At 54.9% G+C, this 17,744-nt stretch overlaps 1 protein-coding gene across 2 annotated transcripts in view; it reads right to left on the bottom strand.

Moving 5' to 3' along the window:
* The window catches only part of Grk5 (G protein-coupled receptor kinase 5), a 195,845-nt gene that overhangs the window by 51,122 nt on the left and 126,979 nt on the right, over window positions 1–17,744 (bottom strand). Inside the window, exons 3-4 of one of the 2 annotated variants that reach the window (XM_076834183.1) lie at window positions 12,473–12,585; window positions 1,700–1,777 (exon numbers count right to left, since the gene is read on the bottom strand). In XM_076834183.1, the coding sequence (XP_076690298.1) occupies window positions 1,700–1,777; window positions 12,473–12,585 (191 nt within the window). Of the gene's footprint in view, window positions 1–1,699; window positions 1,778–12,472; window positions 12,586–17,744 lie in introns of those variants that run through there. The other variant, XM_076834184.1, reaches the window with a different exon arrangement.

Raw genomic sequence — 17,744 nt, 5'->3', positions numbered from 1 at the left:
TCTGCAGTGACTGCAAGGACTCAGACAGCCGGTCCTCAGCCCCTGTTAGTCATCACTGTTTCTGGGGACACAGCCTCAAAGAGGGTATGGAAGGAGAGCTGGAACGGCCCAGCAGAGCCGCAGCAAGAAGGCATCTGGCAGAGGCAGGTGAAGACGCAGCCTAGCAAGTGACTCGCCTCTCTGGGGCCTGGCAGCCTTGTGGACAGAACAAGGACACTGGCACCACCATCAGTACTATCTCGGAGGTGCCTGACCCCTCCATAGTAGCCAGGGAGCTACTATTCTTAACACCCTTCTGGGGCACTTCCTGCCCTTAGGGTGGCACCTCCTCTGGACTTGGGTCCCTTTTTATAGTGTTCACAGTGTTTTCAGTGGTGACCAAGAGACCAAACATGCACCTCCCTGCAGCCCCCTGGATAAGTCACTGGCTGCAACTGTGGGTGAGCAGGGCCCCCGCTCAGAATGACTTCTCCTGACCTCCTACACCTGGGACCCTCACAGACTCCAACAGGCCTGTGCGTGGAAGGGGGCGAGGCAACGCTGCCCAGTGGCCCTGCAGAAGGAGTGGGCAGCCACATCGGCCCAGGGCCATGTCTTGGCCGGAGTGAGCTGGGCCTGTTCTGAGTCTGAAGGCATTTCACAAACATTAATCCTGTCACATCCAAACTGTGCGAAAGGACTGGGGTGTGCACAGCTCCCAGAGGGAGAAGGGTGTGATTATGACAGAGAGACTGACAGCTACTGTGTGCACGTGTGTGCGGTGGCCTTCAGTAGGCCGATGAGCAGCAGGGCCCGACGGGAGCCGCACTGCTGGGCGTGAGGGAAGCGAGACAGCCACTACCTATGCATTCCCTGGACAGGACCTGGTCCCGCGGGCTGTGCCAGCCTCAGTCCACCAGGAGCCTGGGAGGCTTCCCAGAGGACCACCCTCTGAGGGGCTGGTGCCCATGACATCAGGGCCCTGAGCAGGAGGAAGCCACGGTGAGCCCTGGGAATGCCCAGAGCTGTTCACAGGCAGGTCTTGTCCCTGGCTGTCACTGCCTCACAAGGTGGGTTTGGCAGGGGGGCCACTTTTTAAGAAGGGAAACTGAGGCCCAGTGAGGGAAAATGAGCAGAACGCTAAATGGGCCAAGAACAGATTTCTCTGTCACGCGGGTCGAAGGGGGCAGGTCCCAGAGAACCCAGTTTGCCAGGACCCGAGGGGTGGCTCCACCTGGCTCCTTCAACCATCCAGTGGGCACTATCATCCTCCAGAACACACTCGGAACTCTCTGCATTCTCCTGTGTGCCCTGCTGACCGTCCAGACCCGGGGCTGTGCTCACCTTCCGGTTCCCTCCCGGTCCCTCTCTGTCCTCTCGGAGCCGCCCCTGGTGAGCCTTTTCTTCCAGGCACTTCCAGTTCAGCCAGGGCTCTTCCCCTCCTGCCCCAACACACGGTGTAGGCAGCGGGAGGACCCACGGAAGGGACTCACCCAGTGAGCAGGCTTCCTCCCTGACACAGCCTGGCCTGGACCCCCACCTCTTGACTGCTGGGCTGGGGGTGCCCTCTGGTTAAGGACGAGAACCCAGCTCTCTGGAGACAATGGAAGCCCCTGGCCCTGCACTTCATGGTGCCCCATGTGGCCTGGCAGGGACCTGGGGCCCATTTCCTGGAGAGGGTCTCCGGTTCCTCCTGCTGCAGGGTCTGGAGGCCTCTTACCTTTGGGGTGAGGTACTTGGTCATAATTTCCTTCCCTTTCTCTCCCAGCTTTTCATCTGGTGTAACTTCGTATTCTGCCTGAAACAGAAGGAGAAAAAGACAACAGATTTTCTCATGAGCTCCTTTTAGTTAGAGCATCTTGGAGCCCCGGAGAAGACCCCCAGAGGCCACTGACTAATCTTTTTCTACAGGGCAGGAAACTGAGGTCCAGAGAGCCAGGCAGACCTGGTCGAAAAGCCCAATGTCTAGTCCAAATTTCTTCACACTCTCCCAGGACGCTGGCTCTAAGAGCAGCACTTTCCATGCAGGCTGCCCACCAGAGAGATGGACAAACATTGGAACCCAGAGCAGCAGGACAGACCCTCTGGTGGCCAGGAGGGCAGCATCTGGAAGCTGGGGTTGAGGAGCACCAATTCAGATGAATCAAAGGAAACCACTGGAAAACAATGGGCCACCCAACTGGAGCCCACAGAAAGGCTGCCCCAGGTCACTCAGACCTCACGAGTCACATGCCCCTGAACAGTGTGCTCAACTGTCTCAAGTGCAGAGGGGTCCGGCACCTGTATGAGGTTCAAGGCAACCTCACAGTTCAGGGCCCAGGGTCCAACTTCTCCCAGGCAGCCAGGGGACACTCCTGGACAAAGGGAAAGGGAAGGTGGCACTTGGAAGGTCCAGGGGGATCCAGGCCCACTTCCATTCTGAGAGAGCCAAGGGCCCACAATCCCCAATGAGAAATGTAAACCCTACAACCATTTGCACCCTGGGACTGTGGATGGTGGTTCCAGAAGGAATCCAACCCCTCATTTTACAGGGCTGGGCATGAAGGCTCAGAGAAGCAAAGGACTTGCCCCAGGTCACACAGCCGGCACCAGCAGGGGAGGGAGGCCCTGCCTGCTGTCCCCTCACTCCTACTGAAGCATCCAGTCACAGCCTCTCTCCAGGGCCACACCTCCTCTCCATCAAGACGATTATGAGAGACAGAGGCTTTCTTGATGATTTGATCTGAGTGGCGACTTCTTGGGATGTTTAATGGAGAGAAAGTGGCTCTTCCTCTTGACTCTTTCCTGTATCTTTCTCTATGCTCATGCGCCTGCACACAACACACACACACACACAACACACACACACACGGACACACACATGTAGTACTGACAACCAGCATGTCTCTTCCTAATTGATGGCAGAGACACTGAGGGGCCAAGAGGCCAAACAACTGGTTCAAATCCAACAGAGCTGCTAAGCAATTGCTTCCTGTCTGGAGGGCCGAGCGTTCTACAGTTACTGACTGCCCTTCTCCAGGGACAGCAGAGAAGCACCAGTGTCCTGCTGCCCCTGAACGTCCAGCCTCGTGGCCAGGCATGTGGGAACATAGCCAGGTTGCTTTGCAGGCCCAGGCTCCTGGCAAGTGGCCAACCGCTGCTTAGGGTACCTCCACCCCACCCAGAACACTGGATCTGCACTGCCCCAAAATACTTCTGTGGAGGCGGTTCTATTTAACCGAATGGAGACCTGGGCTCACTGATCAGCCTCAATAACCAGCTGAAAATGTTATTACTCTGGGTACTGAAACCCACGCTAAGAAAACAATAATGTCACTTTCAGGTCAGCCACCTCCCAGTGGAGGCCAGATGAGCTCATGGCTCCGCAGGGAGGCAGCTGGGAACACACGGGGACAGACCTCCCCAGCCCAGGATCAAAAGACCTTTCTTTGAGGAGTCCACATTGGACTACCACCATCTGAGCATTAGTGTTGGGAAGCAGGAACCGGCAGAAGGCCTCCCCCTGAGGTTTCCACACTGATCAAGTCACCTGGAGCGACAGGCCACATCTTCACAGCGACCCCCAGGGAGTCCGGGGCTCGTGAGGGTCAAGTCCTGAGAGGCCACCTACAGAGAAAAGGCCCCTAGCAGCTGAGATGGATGGGCTGAGCTCAAGGCAGATCCCACGACATGAGGCTGAGACCAAGTAAGAGCTTGCGATGCCAGAACTTTAGCATCAGATCTGGCTCAGGAAACAGCAGCCAAGGAGGCCTTCAAAGAAAGAGGTAGATCCAACGCGAGGACCGTTGCCGAACCCCATCTGCACCAGAGGCCCTTCCCACCAGGGCAGGAGGCTGGCCTTGTCCCTCCCCAAGGAGGGATGCCCACAGTCCTCTTGCTCTCCTGCCCATCTGACTCCCTGCCCCTGCCCAGAGCTCAAAGCCCTCGGAGGGCAACTCTCCTCAGATACACTGCAGGTGCCAACCACGGTAGGGCACAGTGGGCTTCCGTGGGCTGTGACTCGTGCTGACACATGGACCCATGGCCTTGGGGAGCAGGTGCTGCCCCGATGCAAGGAGAGAAGGGCTCCCCTGAGCTTGGAGCACACAGGACTACTCATGGGTCTCTGCCTGCCAGAGTGCGGAGTCCGTGGGCAGTGCAGACCACCACCTGGCATTCCACCCACGGTCAGCGCTTACTGCATCATCCATTTCAGAGAACACAACAGAAAACAGGTCCTGGTGGTGGGGACGCTTTTCCCCAGATGATCTTTAGGACTTGCCATGCGACCAAAGGAGCCACACTGCTTTAAAGAGCAGAAGCTGCCGCGGGATCCTGCTTGGCCCTGACTGGCCTGGTGCCCCTCCTTCTCCCCGGAGACCCCTCTCCTGCCTTGGCAGGAAGATGAAGTCAGAGATGCCTTGAGGTCTCGCCACCCAGGCTTCTGCAACTGTCGATGTGGTCAGCTTTTCCAGTGTCTGAGAGGCAGGGGCAGTGACGTGCCTGGTCAGCAGCATGGCTCCCCATGGGTCCACCCACGCTGGCCCCAGTGTGCTGTCTGTGCTGTCACAGCCACTCTGAGCCCCACCCCCACCCCTTCCTACCCAGATGTGAGGAGGCAGAGTGACACTGGGCAGTTTTCTGTTCCTTCCCTGCCTAGCACCGCAGGTCCCTGTATCCCTCTTCTGAGACCCAGCTCCTGCAGGTCTGCCTCTTCTGTGTTGGTCCCTTCTCTTATCCCTGCAGGTGGAGAGGTGGCAGGGCATCAGCTGCCACTGATTTCCTACCCCGAGAGCACTCCATAAACCACCCTTGCCAAACTCTTGCACCCATGGGCACCAGTTTCCTGCCGGGACCTGACTGGCAGGTTCAAGGTGGGTGGACACTGATCTTGCTTCCTCTCTGCCTTCCAGCCAGCATGCAGAGGCACGGCAAGAAAGGGAGTCCTCCAGAGGCCACAAAGCTGTGCCTACCTAGGCAGCTGTCCTCTGATCTATGGCTTCCGGCTGAGAAGCCCTCTTGGGTTGGGTCAGCAGGAGTCACTGGCCCACCTCAGGGCCACAGACAGGATGGGACCAGAGAAGGAAGGGAAGAGCAGATCCCTGTGCACACCAGGTAGAGACTGAGAATGGCAGAAGTGGCCCCAAGGTGACCCAGGTCTTCCTGACAGTCCCACAGTTCCCAGCTTGTGAACCAGGTCCTGGCTGGAGGCAGGCGCTGCACCTCTCTGGGGGAGGCGAGAAGTCTGGCTGTGGGTCCCCAGGCACAGGGGCTGCGCTAGCGCCTCCTGTCTGCCCCATCCTCCTCCTGAGCTCAGCCCTGCCTAGCCACAGTTCTGTTCCCCAGAGCACTTCCCTGTCCTCGCCCACAGCCAAGACTCATCCCGCCACCACGGGATTTGGGCTTTTCCTGTGACTCTTCTGAGTTTCAGTGAAAAGGTTCAGGCAAAACTGTCATCTCTTGGCCCTCAGGACCCAAGGACAAGTTGAAAAACCAAACTAGGGAGAATGAATGCAGCTGGGCCCAGGGATGTGAGCCTTTCTGGACCCACTAGCTCACTTGGGGGGTGATAGGGCTTTAAGCTTCCTTAGAGTGGACTGGCCGTCCCCTCATGGTAGTCATGGCAGGAAACATGGTGGTCAGCTGTTGCCAGGAGCCCGTTTAGGTCTTCCCTACCAGAGGACTCCCCTCAAGCCTGTCAGTACCAGAGAAAGGATCTGTTGGCCCGGTTTGGCTCGGTCTTCTCCAACCCACTGTAGTTTGGGGTGATGTCACTTCTAGGACAGCCACATAATTTGGGATTAGGGGTCTCAGGTCTGAGAGGCCACACAGGAGGCTGGACAAGGCTAAAGACTTCCACTGGATGACCCATTTTCTCAAGATGGCCCTGTACCAGGATCTGGCTTTACTAACAGTTCTGAGAGTCTCTATGTGAATCTAAGGAATTTTCTCCTCCCTGAGCCTCTCCCTTTGGGAGGATCAAAGCAATGACAGAAAAGACAGACAAATACTGGACGTGGCCCCTAAGTAAGAACCAGAGTCCGCAGTTCCCCTGGCGCGGCAGGGCAGACCACTTGAAATAACGCTGCAGATAACCCAGTTCACCGAAAGCCAGGGGACAGCTGCTGGTGGCCTGTGATCAATGAATGGCTTGGAAGGCTACTTACCATTTCCTGATGGGAGATTTCATTTATTGGAACCTCATAACTGTAGCCCCAGCCTCCCAAATGGTCCTCAGTGTCCCTGGCCTCCTGCCCCATGCTCTGGAGAAGACACTTCAAGACCCACGAGGTCTGATGAGTGTGACCTGGGGGAATGGCTGTGGAAGCTGAAACGACGGGCCATGGACGACGTCGCCCCCTAACTGTGCTCTGTTCCCTTGGATCGCTTACTCTGCAGAGAGCCAGCCATGGTGCAAGGACCCCGTGCAATCCCACAGAGAGGGCCACCAGGGGAAGAGCAGAGGCCTCCTGCCCACAGCCAGCACCTACTTGCCAGTCCACGTGAGCAAGCCAGAGAGCAGATCCTCCAGTTGCGGTCGAGCCACCTGATGCTACCCTTCAAGAGTCCTCGAGCCAAGAGCACCGGGCTAACCATCCCCATCTTCCTGAACCACCAAAACTGTGGGATAATAAATTGCTGCTGCGTTTTGAGCCGCTGCAATGTGATAACTAACACTCGACAGGTATTCCAACTCATAGCTGTTGTTTACTTCATTTAAAATGAGTCATCATTTATTTATTTTTCCATTTTTCATTTAACCGGAAAGTTAAGCCCTGTGAGGTCAAGAACCCGTTCACTGTGCAGCCTCAAATGGGGACAGAGCTTGGCCCAGGGGAGACACCTGATGAGTTGTGCCAAGTGAATCCGGCTCAGTATCCGCCAACCCTCCCTCGCCTCCTAAGAGACCTGAGAACTTCAGATCACACTCAAGTGTGAGGACAGGAGGGTTTCAAATGAGCCAATATGTGGTCAAGATCCCAGAGAGCAGGTCAGAGAGCAGACCCTCCATCTCAAACACACCCAGGCAAGACCCTCTTGGCCCATGGGTTCACATTAGCCCGAGTCCCTCTCCTGCTGATCAGAGGCCAAACCCTCTTTGCCATCCAGAAATTGTTCTCTTCGCTTCTCTGTGGGGGGAAACGGAAGCCCCTTGAGGCCCAGAAGCAGGCTGAACTCCCTGCAGCCTCCAGAAAGAGGCCCTAACCATTCTACTCCCGGAAAGCCACCTAGACCTCGTGTACAAATGGCCACAGCCTTCTGCTTGACTTGAGAAACGTAGCCATTGAGATGGGGCAGAGGAGAGCCCATGATGGGGGCTACGTCAGAGCCCGAGGATGGGTTAGTCTTAATCAGCTCCACTTGGGGGACATTCAAGAGTCCCCCAAGTGAGGTGGGAATGGTGCGGCTGGCACTGGCTGAGCCCAGGAGCGCTGGGGTGGTACCGCAGCACACCAAGGGCACTGCCGCCCCCTCCCTCCTCTGAGCTCCAGGCAGGATGGAAGAAAAAACGGATTTCAGACAAGAAGTCACGCCAGCCCTGGAAAACTCAATAAAGTCTTCGTGCGTAAAAGGAGCGTCCAAAGGCCGGTCATTTGACATCAAGTCAGGCGATGAAATGACCTCGCTATTTCCCAGGGACACAGAGAAAAGTGCAAAGGGAACAATCAGCAGCGACTCGGTTGAGATGTATGCAAAGGGCGCTCGATGCCTTAATGCGGGAGCCAGACGCACATTTCCTTTCCAACAAATGGCTCTTGGTACAGGCCCAGTGACGGGGAAGACGACACCGCCAGGATGAAGGGGCATCCTTGGTATTTTATATTTCCCTTCTCCACCAACTGTGAGCGGCTAGCAGAACACGCGGCTGGAAAATTCCAGCCTCACCGGCTCTGCCTCATCAACTCTCCCGACAGGTCCCAGAGCTGCCGCTGCCCCAACTTCCCAGATGGGGAGCGGCCCTTGGGCCAGCGTCAGTCCCTGGCCTGCACTGCCTGTCCATCTCCAGGGTGAGTTCAGCGGCCGGGGTTGGACAATACCAGGTTTCTGTTCCCGACGCAAACCTTCCTCGCCAGCTCCAGGCTTGGACACCCCTCTGCCCTGAACACCCCCCTGCAAGGGCTCTTCAGCAGGGCACTGAGGAAGCTCGGCAGAGAGCGAAGCTCCTGATCTAGCCCCCAGCGTGGTCTTCCCCCAGCCTGTCCTTACTGCAGTCTGTCCTTAATCCTTCCTTACAGGCACTCAGGTCAGAATAGTGAACTTGTCCTCTCATCCCCAATCCTTCAGGAATACTGGGAATTCTGCCTTCAAAACATGTCCCCAGTCCAACCACTTCCATGCTGGCTCGGCCACCATTCACTCTCACCTGCATTGCTACAACAGCCTCCTGGCAGATGGCCCTGGTCCCACTTCTGTCCCCAAAGCCTGTTTCTGTTGTGGAAAACAGGGATCCTTTAAGCATCCAAGTCAGGTGCACAGCATGCTGCTTTGTTGAAGACCCTCTGTGACTCCTCATGTGACTCAGAGTAAAAGCCACAGTTCAGCAAAGGCCCAAGTCTTAGACAATCCATGTCTCTCCCACTCACCTTCTGTGCCCTTGCCCCCGATGCTCCAGCCACGGACACTCTTATCTGCAGGCCTTTGCACGGGCTGTTCCCTGCCTGCAATGCCCTTCCACCCCATGTCAGCTCTTCTGACTCCTTCTCGTCTTCAGCCAAATGTTGCCTACTGAATAATACAACAGGCCCCGTGCCCACACTCCCACCCCCGTCACCTGCTCCCATCTATTACTCTCCAACATGCTCTATCATTGGCTTATCATGTCCAGCCTGCCCCTTCCTGACCAGAACATCAACGATACAAGGCAGAAAGCTTGGTCCATTTTATTCACCGATTTATCCCAAGGACTGGAACCAGTCTGCAGAGAGCACTTTTGCTGAATGAATAAGAGGCTAAGAAAGTGGTGAGGAGCCTGGTCCTGGGGCTTCTTGTCCTGCCAAGTGAAGGCCTTGAATGGCCCCATGTTCTGTGACCCCCAAAAAAGGAAACTGAGACCAAGAGCTGTCCAGGGTTCGCCAGGCTTCTTGGGCTGTGAAAAGGCCAGGTAGCTGTGAGATGGGCCACACAGGAACCCTAGATGCAATCTTGGCCAGCAGTCCCCTAGGGTGATAGCCACAAAGACCCTCACAGAGATGAAGGCTAACGGCTCTCAAACAACGCAGACAACCCCATGTCTTCCTGGCCCCTCCACCGGGGCAGGACTGAGGACAGAGTCAGAGGCTTGGCTTTCCAGTCGTTGGCTCTTGTTTGAAGAAACCCAGACCTAGGGAGACCACTGTGTCACTGGACAGACCCACTGGGGCTGAGGTTCACTGTGCAGGAGGGTCCCGGTGGGTCCCACTTAACAAGGAGCTACTCCACCACAGACTTAGAAACCCACTGGCCTCAGGGCGGCCTGGTGTGGAGGAAAGGACTCGGGGCTGGATTCTAGGCCCCTCTGCCCCTTAGTCTGTGACTCTGGGCAAGTCACCAGATCCCACTAGGCTGAAGTCCTAACTTTTGGTCAACCACCTATTGGGTACAGTGTGTGAACTCAGGGACCCTGGGTCACATCTGAGCCCCAAGAGATTTCTGGCTACTGCCAGAGACAAGCACACAGGCGGAGTGCTCCACAGCTCGGCTCACCGAATGTGCTCTGAGCAGTATGACCTTGTGTGGACACCATGTGAGCACCGGCAACGTGATCACACCCCACCACACCCCCACCTGCAGATGGAGACACGAGGCACAGCGGCTAACCCCCACCCCTGGTCCCCCGAGAGCTGGTGGTGGGCAGTGTGGCCCTGGCCATCTCCGGAGCCTGCACTCTCCACTGTTCCCCACTCTACCAGCGTGGCGGGAGAGCATGGCTCAGGTGTGTGCTGCAAGCTGGCACCCAGAGCAGGGGTGAGAGAGGGCAGTGGGGAAAACTCTGGGAGCAGGGTACAGAGGATAAGCAGGCATGTGCCAGGCAGGAGGACCCTGGGGAGGCATCTCAGGCAGGAGGAGGGTTGACGCAGCTCAGGCCAAGAGGCTCACAGTAGACTGCAAGATGGAGCTCAGGTCAGGCCAGAACCAGAGGTCACAGAGACTCCAGTGGAGGCTGTGGGTGAAGGGTGGGCAAGGGCCCAGTGGCAGCAGCTCTACTGAGTCATCCTCAAGACCTGGGCATCATTCTGGATGTCAGTGCTTCCCAACACAGACACGTTAAAGTCCTGGGAGATTTGAAAATGCCAATCTCTGCTAGAAACTATGGTCAAGCTAGTAATAATAAGCACCACGCTGGGTCTCCAAGTACTGTCTTCCAGGAAAGGGGACGAGGATCCTCGTTGAACCAATGGTCTGTGGTACAAGAAGAGCCCAGAAGACTGCTGAGCCAGACGGCAAGGAGCTGCCAAGGACTCAGAAGCCCACCTGAGGGGCTCCCGCTGGCCAACCACGTCGGCAGGAAGGATCAGGAAGGATAAGGATGATGGTGCGTTGAAGCTCATCCAACATGTGGAGAGCCCTTGGTCAAACTCCCGATCCTCCCATCAGAGGACTTGAGGGAGCCCAGCTGGGATCTTAAAAACATAAATGCAGGAAAAGAATCAAGCGTCACTTGCTCTGTAAACTGGACTACTGGGTAACCAAACAGCGTCAAAGGAAGCGCTCCAGTTAGCCGGTGGACAAGAAATGATGGAATTAAAATTCCGCCACTTTGCAACCTCTCATTAATCAACAGATTCATTTATTTTATTTAAAAAAATTTTTTTAGTTATACTTGGACACAATAACTTTATTTATTTCTATGTGGTGCTGAGGATCAAACCCAGTACCTCACACATGCTAGGTAAGCTCTCTACCACTGAGCCACAACCCTGGCCCTGCAACACCTCACAAAGGAAAACACAGACGTTAATTGGTTCCCAACAGAAGGACACAAAGACATTTACAAAGTCAGTTGCACACGCACATCCCGAAAAGGGAAACTGAATCTGATCAAGTTCCTAGATCCAACTAAGCAATTTACAAGAAATACTGAGAAACTTATTAAATGACTCAGGGGAGGGGGGGCTCTGGAGGAACAGAAACCCATCACGGTGGGAGGCCGTTCCTGGGGAGACTGGAGACAGTCAGGAAAAAGACTGCCAATCACGGCGTGTGGGGCCTACCCCGATGGTCTCCCCCAACAGTTAAAACACAATTTTATAAGATGCACAAGAAAGTCGGGATTTGACCACTAATGTCTGTTGACGTTGGAGATGCATACTGAGAAGCTCACAGGCGAAATAACAGCGTATCTGAGACCTGCTACAAGGTGCCGTCGAGGGTAGGGTGGAGGCTGGGGTGACAAATTGGCCCTGAGCGCATCGCTGTGGAAGTGGGGTGAAGGGCGCATTCGGCTGGCTTTTACTTTTTATAGCTTGAAATTTTCCATAATAAAAAGTTATAAAAACACTAAGCCCCACCCCCAGAGATCCAAATTCATTAGTCTGGGCTTCGGCTCTGGCGCTGGTACCTTTTAAGACTGCCCAGTGCTCCGACCCTCGGCTGGGGTTCAGGACCGTCGTGATCACTCATGCCGGACGCTCTGGAGCCTGCACTAGGACGGGGCGAGCTGGGGGAGGGAACTGGCCCGGAGGTCAGGAGCCAAGCACAGGGTCCTTGACCGTGGGGAAGGGGGAGGGAGGGGGGTCCCAGACAGCGCCAACAGTTTGGGTGACTGGGGTGCTGTCTCAGGGCTTCCTACAGGATTCTGGTGGAGATGTCCAGTGGGCAGTTTGGCCTGTGGGTCTAGAGAGCCACGTGAAGACCCTGAAGAGACACACAAACTGGGACCACTCCCAAGACGGAGACGGGGAGGGGACAGCTGCAGCCAGGGACAGCATGAGGGCAGACCTGGGCCCTGCCCCTAGGAGGGGGTGCCAGGGGACTCATTCCTCGCCTCCCACCCCTCTCCTGCCTCAGCTAGAGACCCACAGGGCAGGTGGCTCAGCCAAGGGGCCAGCCTTCTGGACAAGGGCTGTGACATTTCCACCCCCTGCCCTTAAAGCTCCTGCAGATCAAGGCATTTGTTAAACAAATAGGTGATGGCAGCTGAAGCCAGACAACATGAGGCTGGCCACCTGAGTCTGGGTGCCGAGCCACAGCGCTCACCTGGGGACCTGGGCTGGAGCCAAGAGGAAGCCCGGAGCCCAGGGGCTCATACTCTGTGGGGAAGCTGACCCAAGCCAGTGACCAAAGCCTTCAGCCTCGCCTTTGTCAAAGGGTCTCCGTGGGGGGAGGCCCAGAGTCCCCGCGCTACCCCAGGGGTGTCAGGGAATGGCCCAGCTTCCCAGTTTCTTAAGCAGTGAAGTTTATTCTTGGGCCTTCTAAACCATAAGTGCTCTCTCTCTCTCTCTCTCTCTCTCTCTCTCTCTCTCAGCAAAAAAAAAAAAAAAAATGATCTCTGATCACAGAGGACACAGGGGTCCCCCCAGGAGCAGGGACTTACCACCGAGTCCAGGAACTGAATGTAGCACTCCAGCCCAGGCCTGGTTTCGCAGAACTGCCGGAAAAGCAGCCTCCCGATGGGCTGCCTGTCACAGAGGCCGCAGTAATCTCTGTCTGGAGGCAAGAAGGAGAGTGGTGAGACCCGAGAGGCCAGGCAGGCCGCCCCTCACCCCACCTTCATCTCCAGCCCCAGCCCCATGGAGCAAGGTGACCATGAACTCTGTGGACCCAGAGGGACAAAGTCAGGGCGGAGAAAGGTGCCAGTCACCCCCAGCTCCCATCCACTCCACCTTCCCAATGACCGGATTTCTGTATGGAGATGCCAATGGTTCTGGAGACTATAGCTCAGTCCCCTGGTTGGCCAATCAGCTAACACAGGCCCTGATTCTGGCAACTGGGTAAGGTGACAGACATGTGACAATCTGCAGACTGTGTAGGAAACCAGGTCAGGGAAGCTCTGGTGCTCTGGACCTGAGTGCTGGGGGAGAGTGGGGCCAGGGCTGCTGCGGTGTACTGACACCTTAGAGGAAGCTGCTGAGGAAGAGGCTGACCTCTGGAAGAGCCAGGAAAATGACAACAGCAGACTTGGTCCCCTGGTGATGTTACAGACCTCTAGATCAAACCATGCCTGCAGCCCAAACCACATCTGAAAAGCTTATTTATAAGGCAACATATTTTCTTTGTTTAGGGCAGTTTGAAAAAATTTCAAATTACTCCTAATTCAAAGCATCCTAGTGGACACAGTAAAAAAAAAAATAATAATAATAATTTTTCCCAATTGGAACAAAGCCCACTCTCAGAATCCTTCAAATCATGAAAACCCTGCATTCTAGCAAAGGAGCTAGAGGCATGGAGACAGGAAGTCAGCTGCTCTCAGTCATTCAGTAGCCAAGAGGGTTCTGAAGAGGAAATAGTGCAAAACTCTCAGCTACAAGACCTAGAGACTGGAGTGCTAGCTATAATCTGCTATGTTACTTCTAACAACTCACTCAACCTCTCTGGGTGGTTTTCCTCTTCTGAAAACCAAAATCACATGTTTGGAGTTGGGACATGGGTCCTTTTTATCTTTTCCTGCAGTGTCACTAAAACTGCAAGAAGTTTTCCCTGGCCCGAAAGACGCTCACAGCACTTACTAAGATCTGCTGCCTCAGACCCTCCCAAGCCCTAAACAATGGGCCTTCAAATCTGACGTAGCTTTAGGAGAGCCACTGGTGGGAAGGAAGGACTACATCCTAGCTGGGTATAGAGGAACCGGTCAGCATCCCTTAGAAAGGGTTTCTCTGGAGACAGAGGCCCAACGAGAAGGGCTGGATACCACCACGGTGTCCAGCTCACAGGACATGGAGCTATTACTGTGGTAGGGAGAGAGCATCCTGTGGTGGCCAGGTGCAGGCTCTGGAGCTCCGTCACCAGGGTTCGAATCCCAGCCCCACCACTCAGCAGTGTGATCTGGGGCAACTGACTCTACACTTGCCCCTACCCACCCTCCCCGTCCTCATCTGCAGGCTGGGTAGAGTAACAGTACCCGTCTCCTGGGACTGTCATGGGGATTGAATACGACAATGTCCAGCAAGTCCTCAGACAGAGCCTGGCACACAGAAAATGCTCAATAAACCCCACCCCTTATCATCCTGGATGTGGGGTGCTTTTCATCTGTTCTATCACCCTGTTGTAAAGGAACATTTTCTGCCCAAGTCTCAACAAACGCCACCGATGTCTTCTGGTTCCAGAGGAACTGATGCCTTCAAGCCTTGGAAGATGGACATGTGACTCCACCTGAACCAATCAGAGTCCTCGTTCCTCCAGCTGTGGTAGGGTCAAGGATGAGCACATGATCAACACCAGCCAATCAGAGTCTTCATCCTCCCAATCACAATGACAAGATCAAGGATGACCTGGAGACTCAGCCAGAGCCAATCAGAGACCTCTAGAGTGTCAGACCCTGAGGGAGAAACTGAGTGGGTCCTGGAGTCCGTGCAGGGCTTTTGCCAGAACTTCCCAGAGCTGGTCAGATTGTCCTTTCCCTCAGGCAGCGAGAACCCATGGAGACTGAAGGAGCAGGGCAACCGCTGAGCATAGAGGAGACCTGGAGGCAGCCCTGCCTGAGGCCAGCCCTGCCTGAGGCCAGCCCTGGGCAGTGGGTCGTGTACTGATGGGGATGTGGCCTCAGCCAGCGGCAGCAGGGTCTCTCTCTCGGAATGGAAAGAGCAGTGACTGGGCACACGCTTGTCCTTCATGGGTAAACTGCCTGCGGGCAGGGACCATGTGTAGGAACTCGCAGGTTCTGAGTATTGTAGGCAGAAAAGGGCACTCGACAGTCACATTCTTTCAAGTGGATGCTTTGATCAACAGGGGTGAGCCACTTGCCAAGTGCCCCGCCCCTGCCGCGCTGCCCCTGGCCCTTCTCCAGTAGCTTGGTGGCTCAAACTAGTGTTGGACTACTGCCTCAACTCTGCCCTTCAACCACGGGCCCAGGCGCCACGCTCCAAGCACAGATGGTTCACAAATAGCCACTCCAGCGAGCATTTAGCCTTGTCGCCTGCCAGGTTCTCCTGGGGGCGGGGAGGGGGGCTGCTGCTGCAAAGGGCAGCAGGGGTGTGTGTGGGCGAGCAGACAAGATCCCAAGTGACAGCTATAAAATGTCACGTTAGATGAGTGTCATTGTCAGCCACAGGAGGGAACCTGGTCACGGTGGCCTGTGACAGGTCTGCAGCCTGCACTTGTTAGCATGAGGCCCTGCAGCACAGCCTGCCTTCCCACCGCCTCCCACTGCACCCGTTCCCCCAATGGGAGGAAAACAAGCCTTCGCGGCCTTTGGCAATAAGGAGCTTTCCCAGCACAAACACGGAACCAAAGTCAACTGCTCTGGACCGATGTCAGTTTTATTCTATTAGCGGGGAGAGCACAGGACCTCGTGTGTAATTGAGCAAGCTAACCCCTCACCCCATTTCCAAAAGCAATGGTGAGATTTCCTGTAGCATGTTGTGATTCCTTCCGAGTTCATCTAACACAAGTCTTCCCTCTCCATATGGCGTTGGCCGTCAGTATGGAAACAAGGCTGTCATAAACTTGCACAGTAAACACCATGTGATCCCCATACAAGCTGTCAGCAATGGTTCTGTGCCTCTCCAACAGCTCGGGGCATCCCAGGCAGGAAAGCCACGTACCGGAAGCCCAGGAAGGAATAAAAGGATTAGTAATCATCTTTTAAAAAATGTTTTAGTTATAGATGGACATAATTGTTTTTTTAGTTTGTTTATTTATCTTTATGTGGTGCTGAGGATCGAATCTAGTTCCTCAAATGCGCTAGGCAAGTGTTCTACCACCGAGCCACAACCCTAGCCCAGTAGTCATCTTTTCAGAGTTGGTATTTTTCCCCTCTCAGTCTTAAAGATAAATGGGTTTTTATTCTCTGTTTTTCCCCTTCTCTTGATCCTTCTCCCCGACCTCCTCCTCATTCTCCATCTGTTAATGTACTGGGAACTGAATGCTGGGTGCTTTACCGCTCAGCTGCATCCCCCACCCTTGCTTTTGTGAGAGTTCCCCAGGCTGTCCTGGAACTTGTGATCCTCCTGCCTCAGCCTCCAGAGTCACTGGCATTACAGGCTGCAACACTGTGTGTGGCACACAGGCTCGTCTTCCTAGGAAGCACCCACAACAGCACCAAATCCAAGTACAATGTTTGCAGTTGAAGTAGATGCACCCCGGGAGAGACAGTGTTTGGGAATGATCAAGGTGATGGAGGGGGCACCCAAAATAAGTTCTTGGTGTGGCAACAGCAAACCTGACAGCCAGGTCACTTCTGGAAAGTCAGAAGCACGTGGAGCTCTACAGCACTTCCCTGGGGGAGACCCTTTCTGATCTGCCTTAGCAGGAGCTGGCCATGCTCTGAAATCCAGGCTGCAAGGGGCTGCCCACCACCCTGCTCCCGGGTGTGGCTACAGGGCTGCAGAGCACAGGCCCAGAAAAAACAGAAGCCATCATCTCCCAACATCTCCCAATCTCTGTCACAGGTGGGGAGAACCTGGGGTGCTGTCCACACAGGCATTGAGTGCTGCATACTCACTGTACACACACACACACACACACACACACACACACACCACAGGTTCCGCTAGAACATAGAAATCCTGCTGTCGGCCATGTACCTCATTGGTGTTCCCTCTAAGTCAGAAAGAAGCCGTCCTATAGGAGGGAGCTCCAGGTTCTCTGCCTCAAGTATCCACAAGTCATTCTTTGTTCTTTTGGGCCCTTAATTCATTCAACTCTCATCCCAGGTCTCTTGCTTATCAATATAGAAGTGTCCTTTAATTTTAAGGTTCTCTTCTTGAACTCAGGGGTAGGGCTTAAACAGTGCAGGGTGCCACCAAGCAGACCTTCCAGAGTGGCTTAAGGAAAATGCAGAGAAAGTGGTAGGTGTCTTGGGGTTGGGAGGTGAGGCACGGAGGCAGGCATCAGCAAGCCGTGTTGAGGGAGGGGTCAGCAAATAACTGTCCTTGGCAACAAGACTAACCGCATGCAACGCAGGGCCCGGCCAGGTCACTTCCTTCTCTGCTTTTCCCAGGTACAGTATGATGCTGGCCACACTGCCAACCAACAGAGGGCGCAACGAGACCAGGGGCCCTACCCTGGTCGCCTCACCTGGCAATGGGGGGCGGAGGGGGGACTCCCAATCTGTTCTCACAGCAGGCTGCTGACCTCAGGCGATTGCCAAGGATGGTCTCAGCCCTGCTGGGGATTCTGTGTCACCTAAGAGTCCTCCGTTTCTTCATCTATAACACAGGGGAGTTCGGGTAACATCTCTAAGCCCCTTCACACCCTGGAGAGCTTCTTGGGTGCTAACTTCATAAAGGAAAATGACTGGAGGGATTTGGGTCAAATTGCCACGAGGAGCTGAATGACTCCGTATTGACTGGGACTGTCCTGTGCCCCGGGGTGTCTACGGTATGGCTGATCTCTACCCACTTGTTATCATAGTAACCCCCAGCCGTGAAAACCAAAGACGGCTGCACATTGCCCAAACTGTCCCTTTAGACCTGCTGCAAAGGTCACCTTTGGAGCTCAGCTTTAACCAGGATCCCCAAGCTCTGCTTCTGTCCAGCCCCATGGGGATTCCTGGTTCCATGGCAAGGTCAGCAAAAATTCCTGTAAAGTCCTTGTGGTAAACCTGTTAGCCTTTAGAGGCCTTATGGTCTCTGTCACAACTACCGCAATGAAAGCCTCCATGACAAAACGTAAATTGTCTATGGGCATGGCCGTGTTCAATAAAACTT

The sequence above is a fragment of the Callospermophilus lateralis genome, chromosome 15 (assembly GCF_048772815.1).
Source record: "Callospermophilus lateralis isolate mCalLat2 chromosome 15, mCalLat2.hap1, whole genome shotgun sequence".
In the NCBI taxonomy this organism is placed as follows: domain Eukaryota; kingdom Metazoa; phylum Chordata; class Mammalia; order Rodentia; family Sciuridae; genus Callospermophilus; species Callospermophilus lateralis.
The sequence above is the reverse complement of the archived record's forward strand: the minus strand, read 5'-3'. Positions and strand labels throughout refer to the sequence as shown.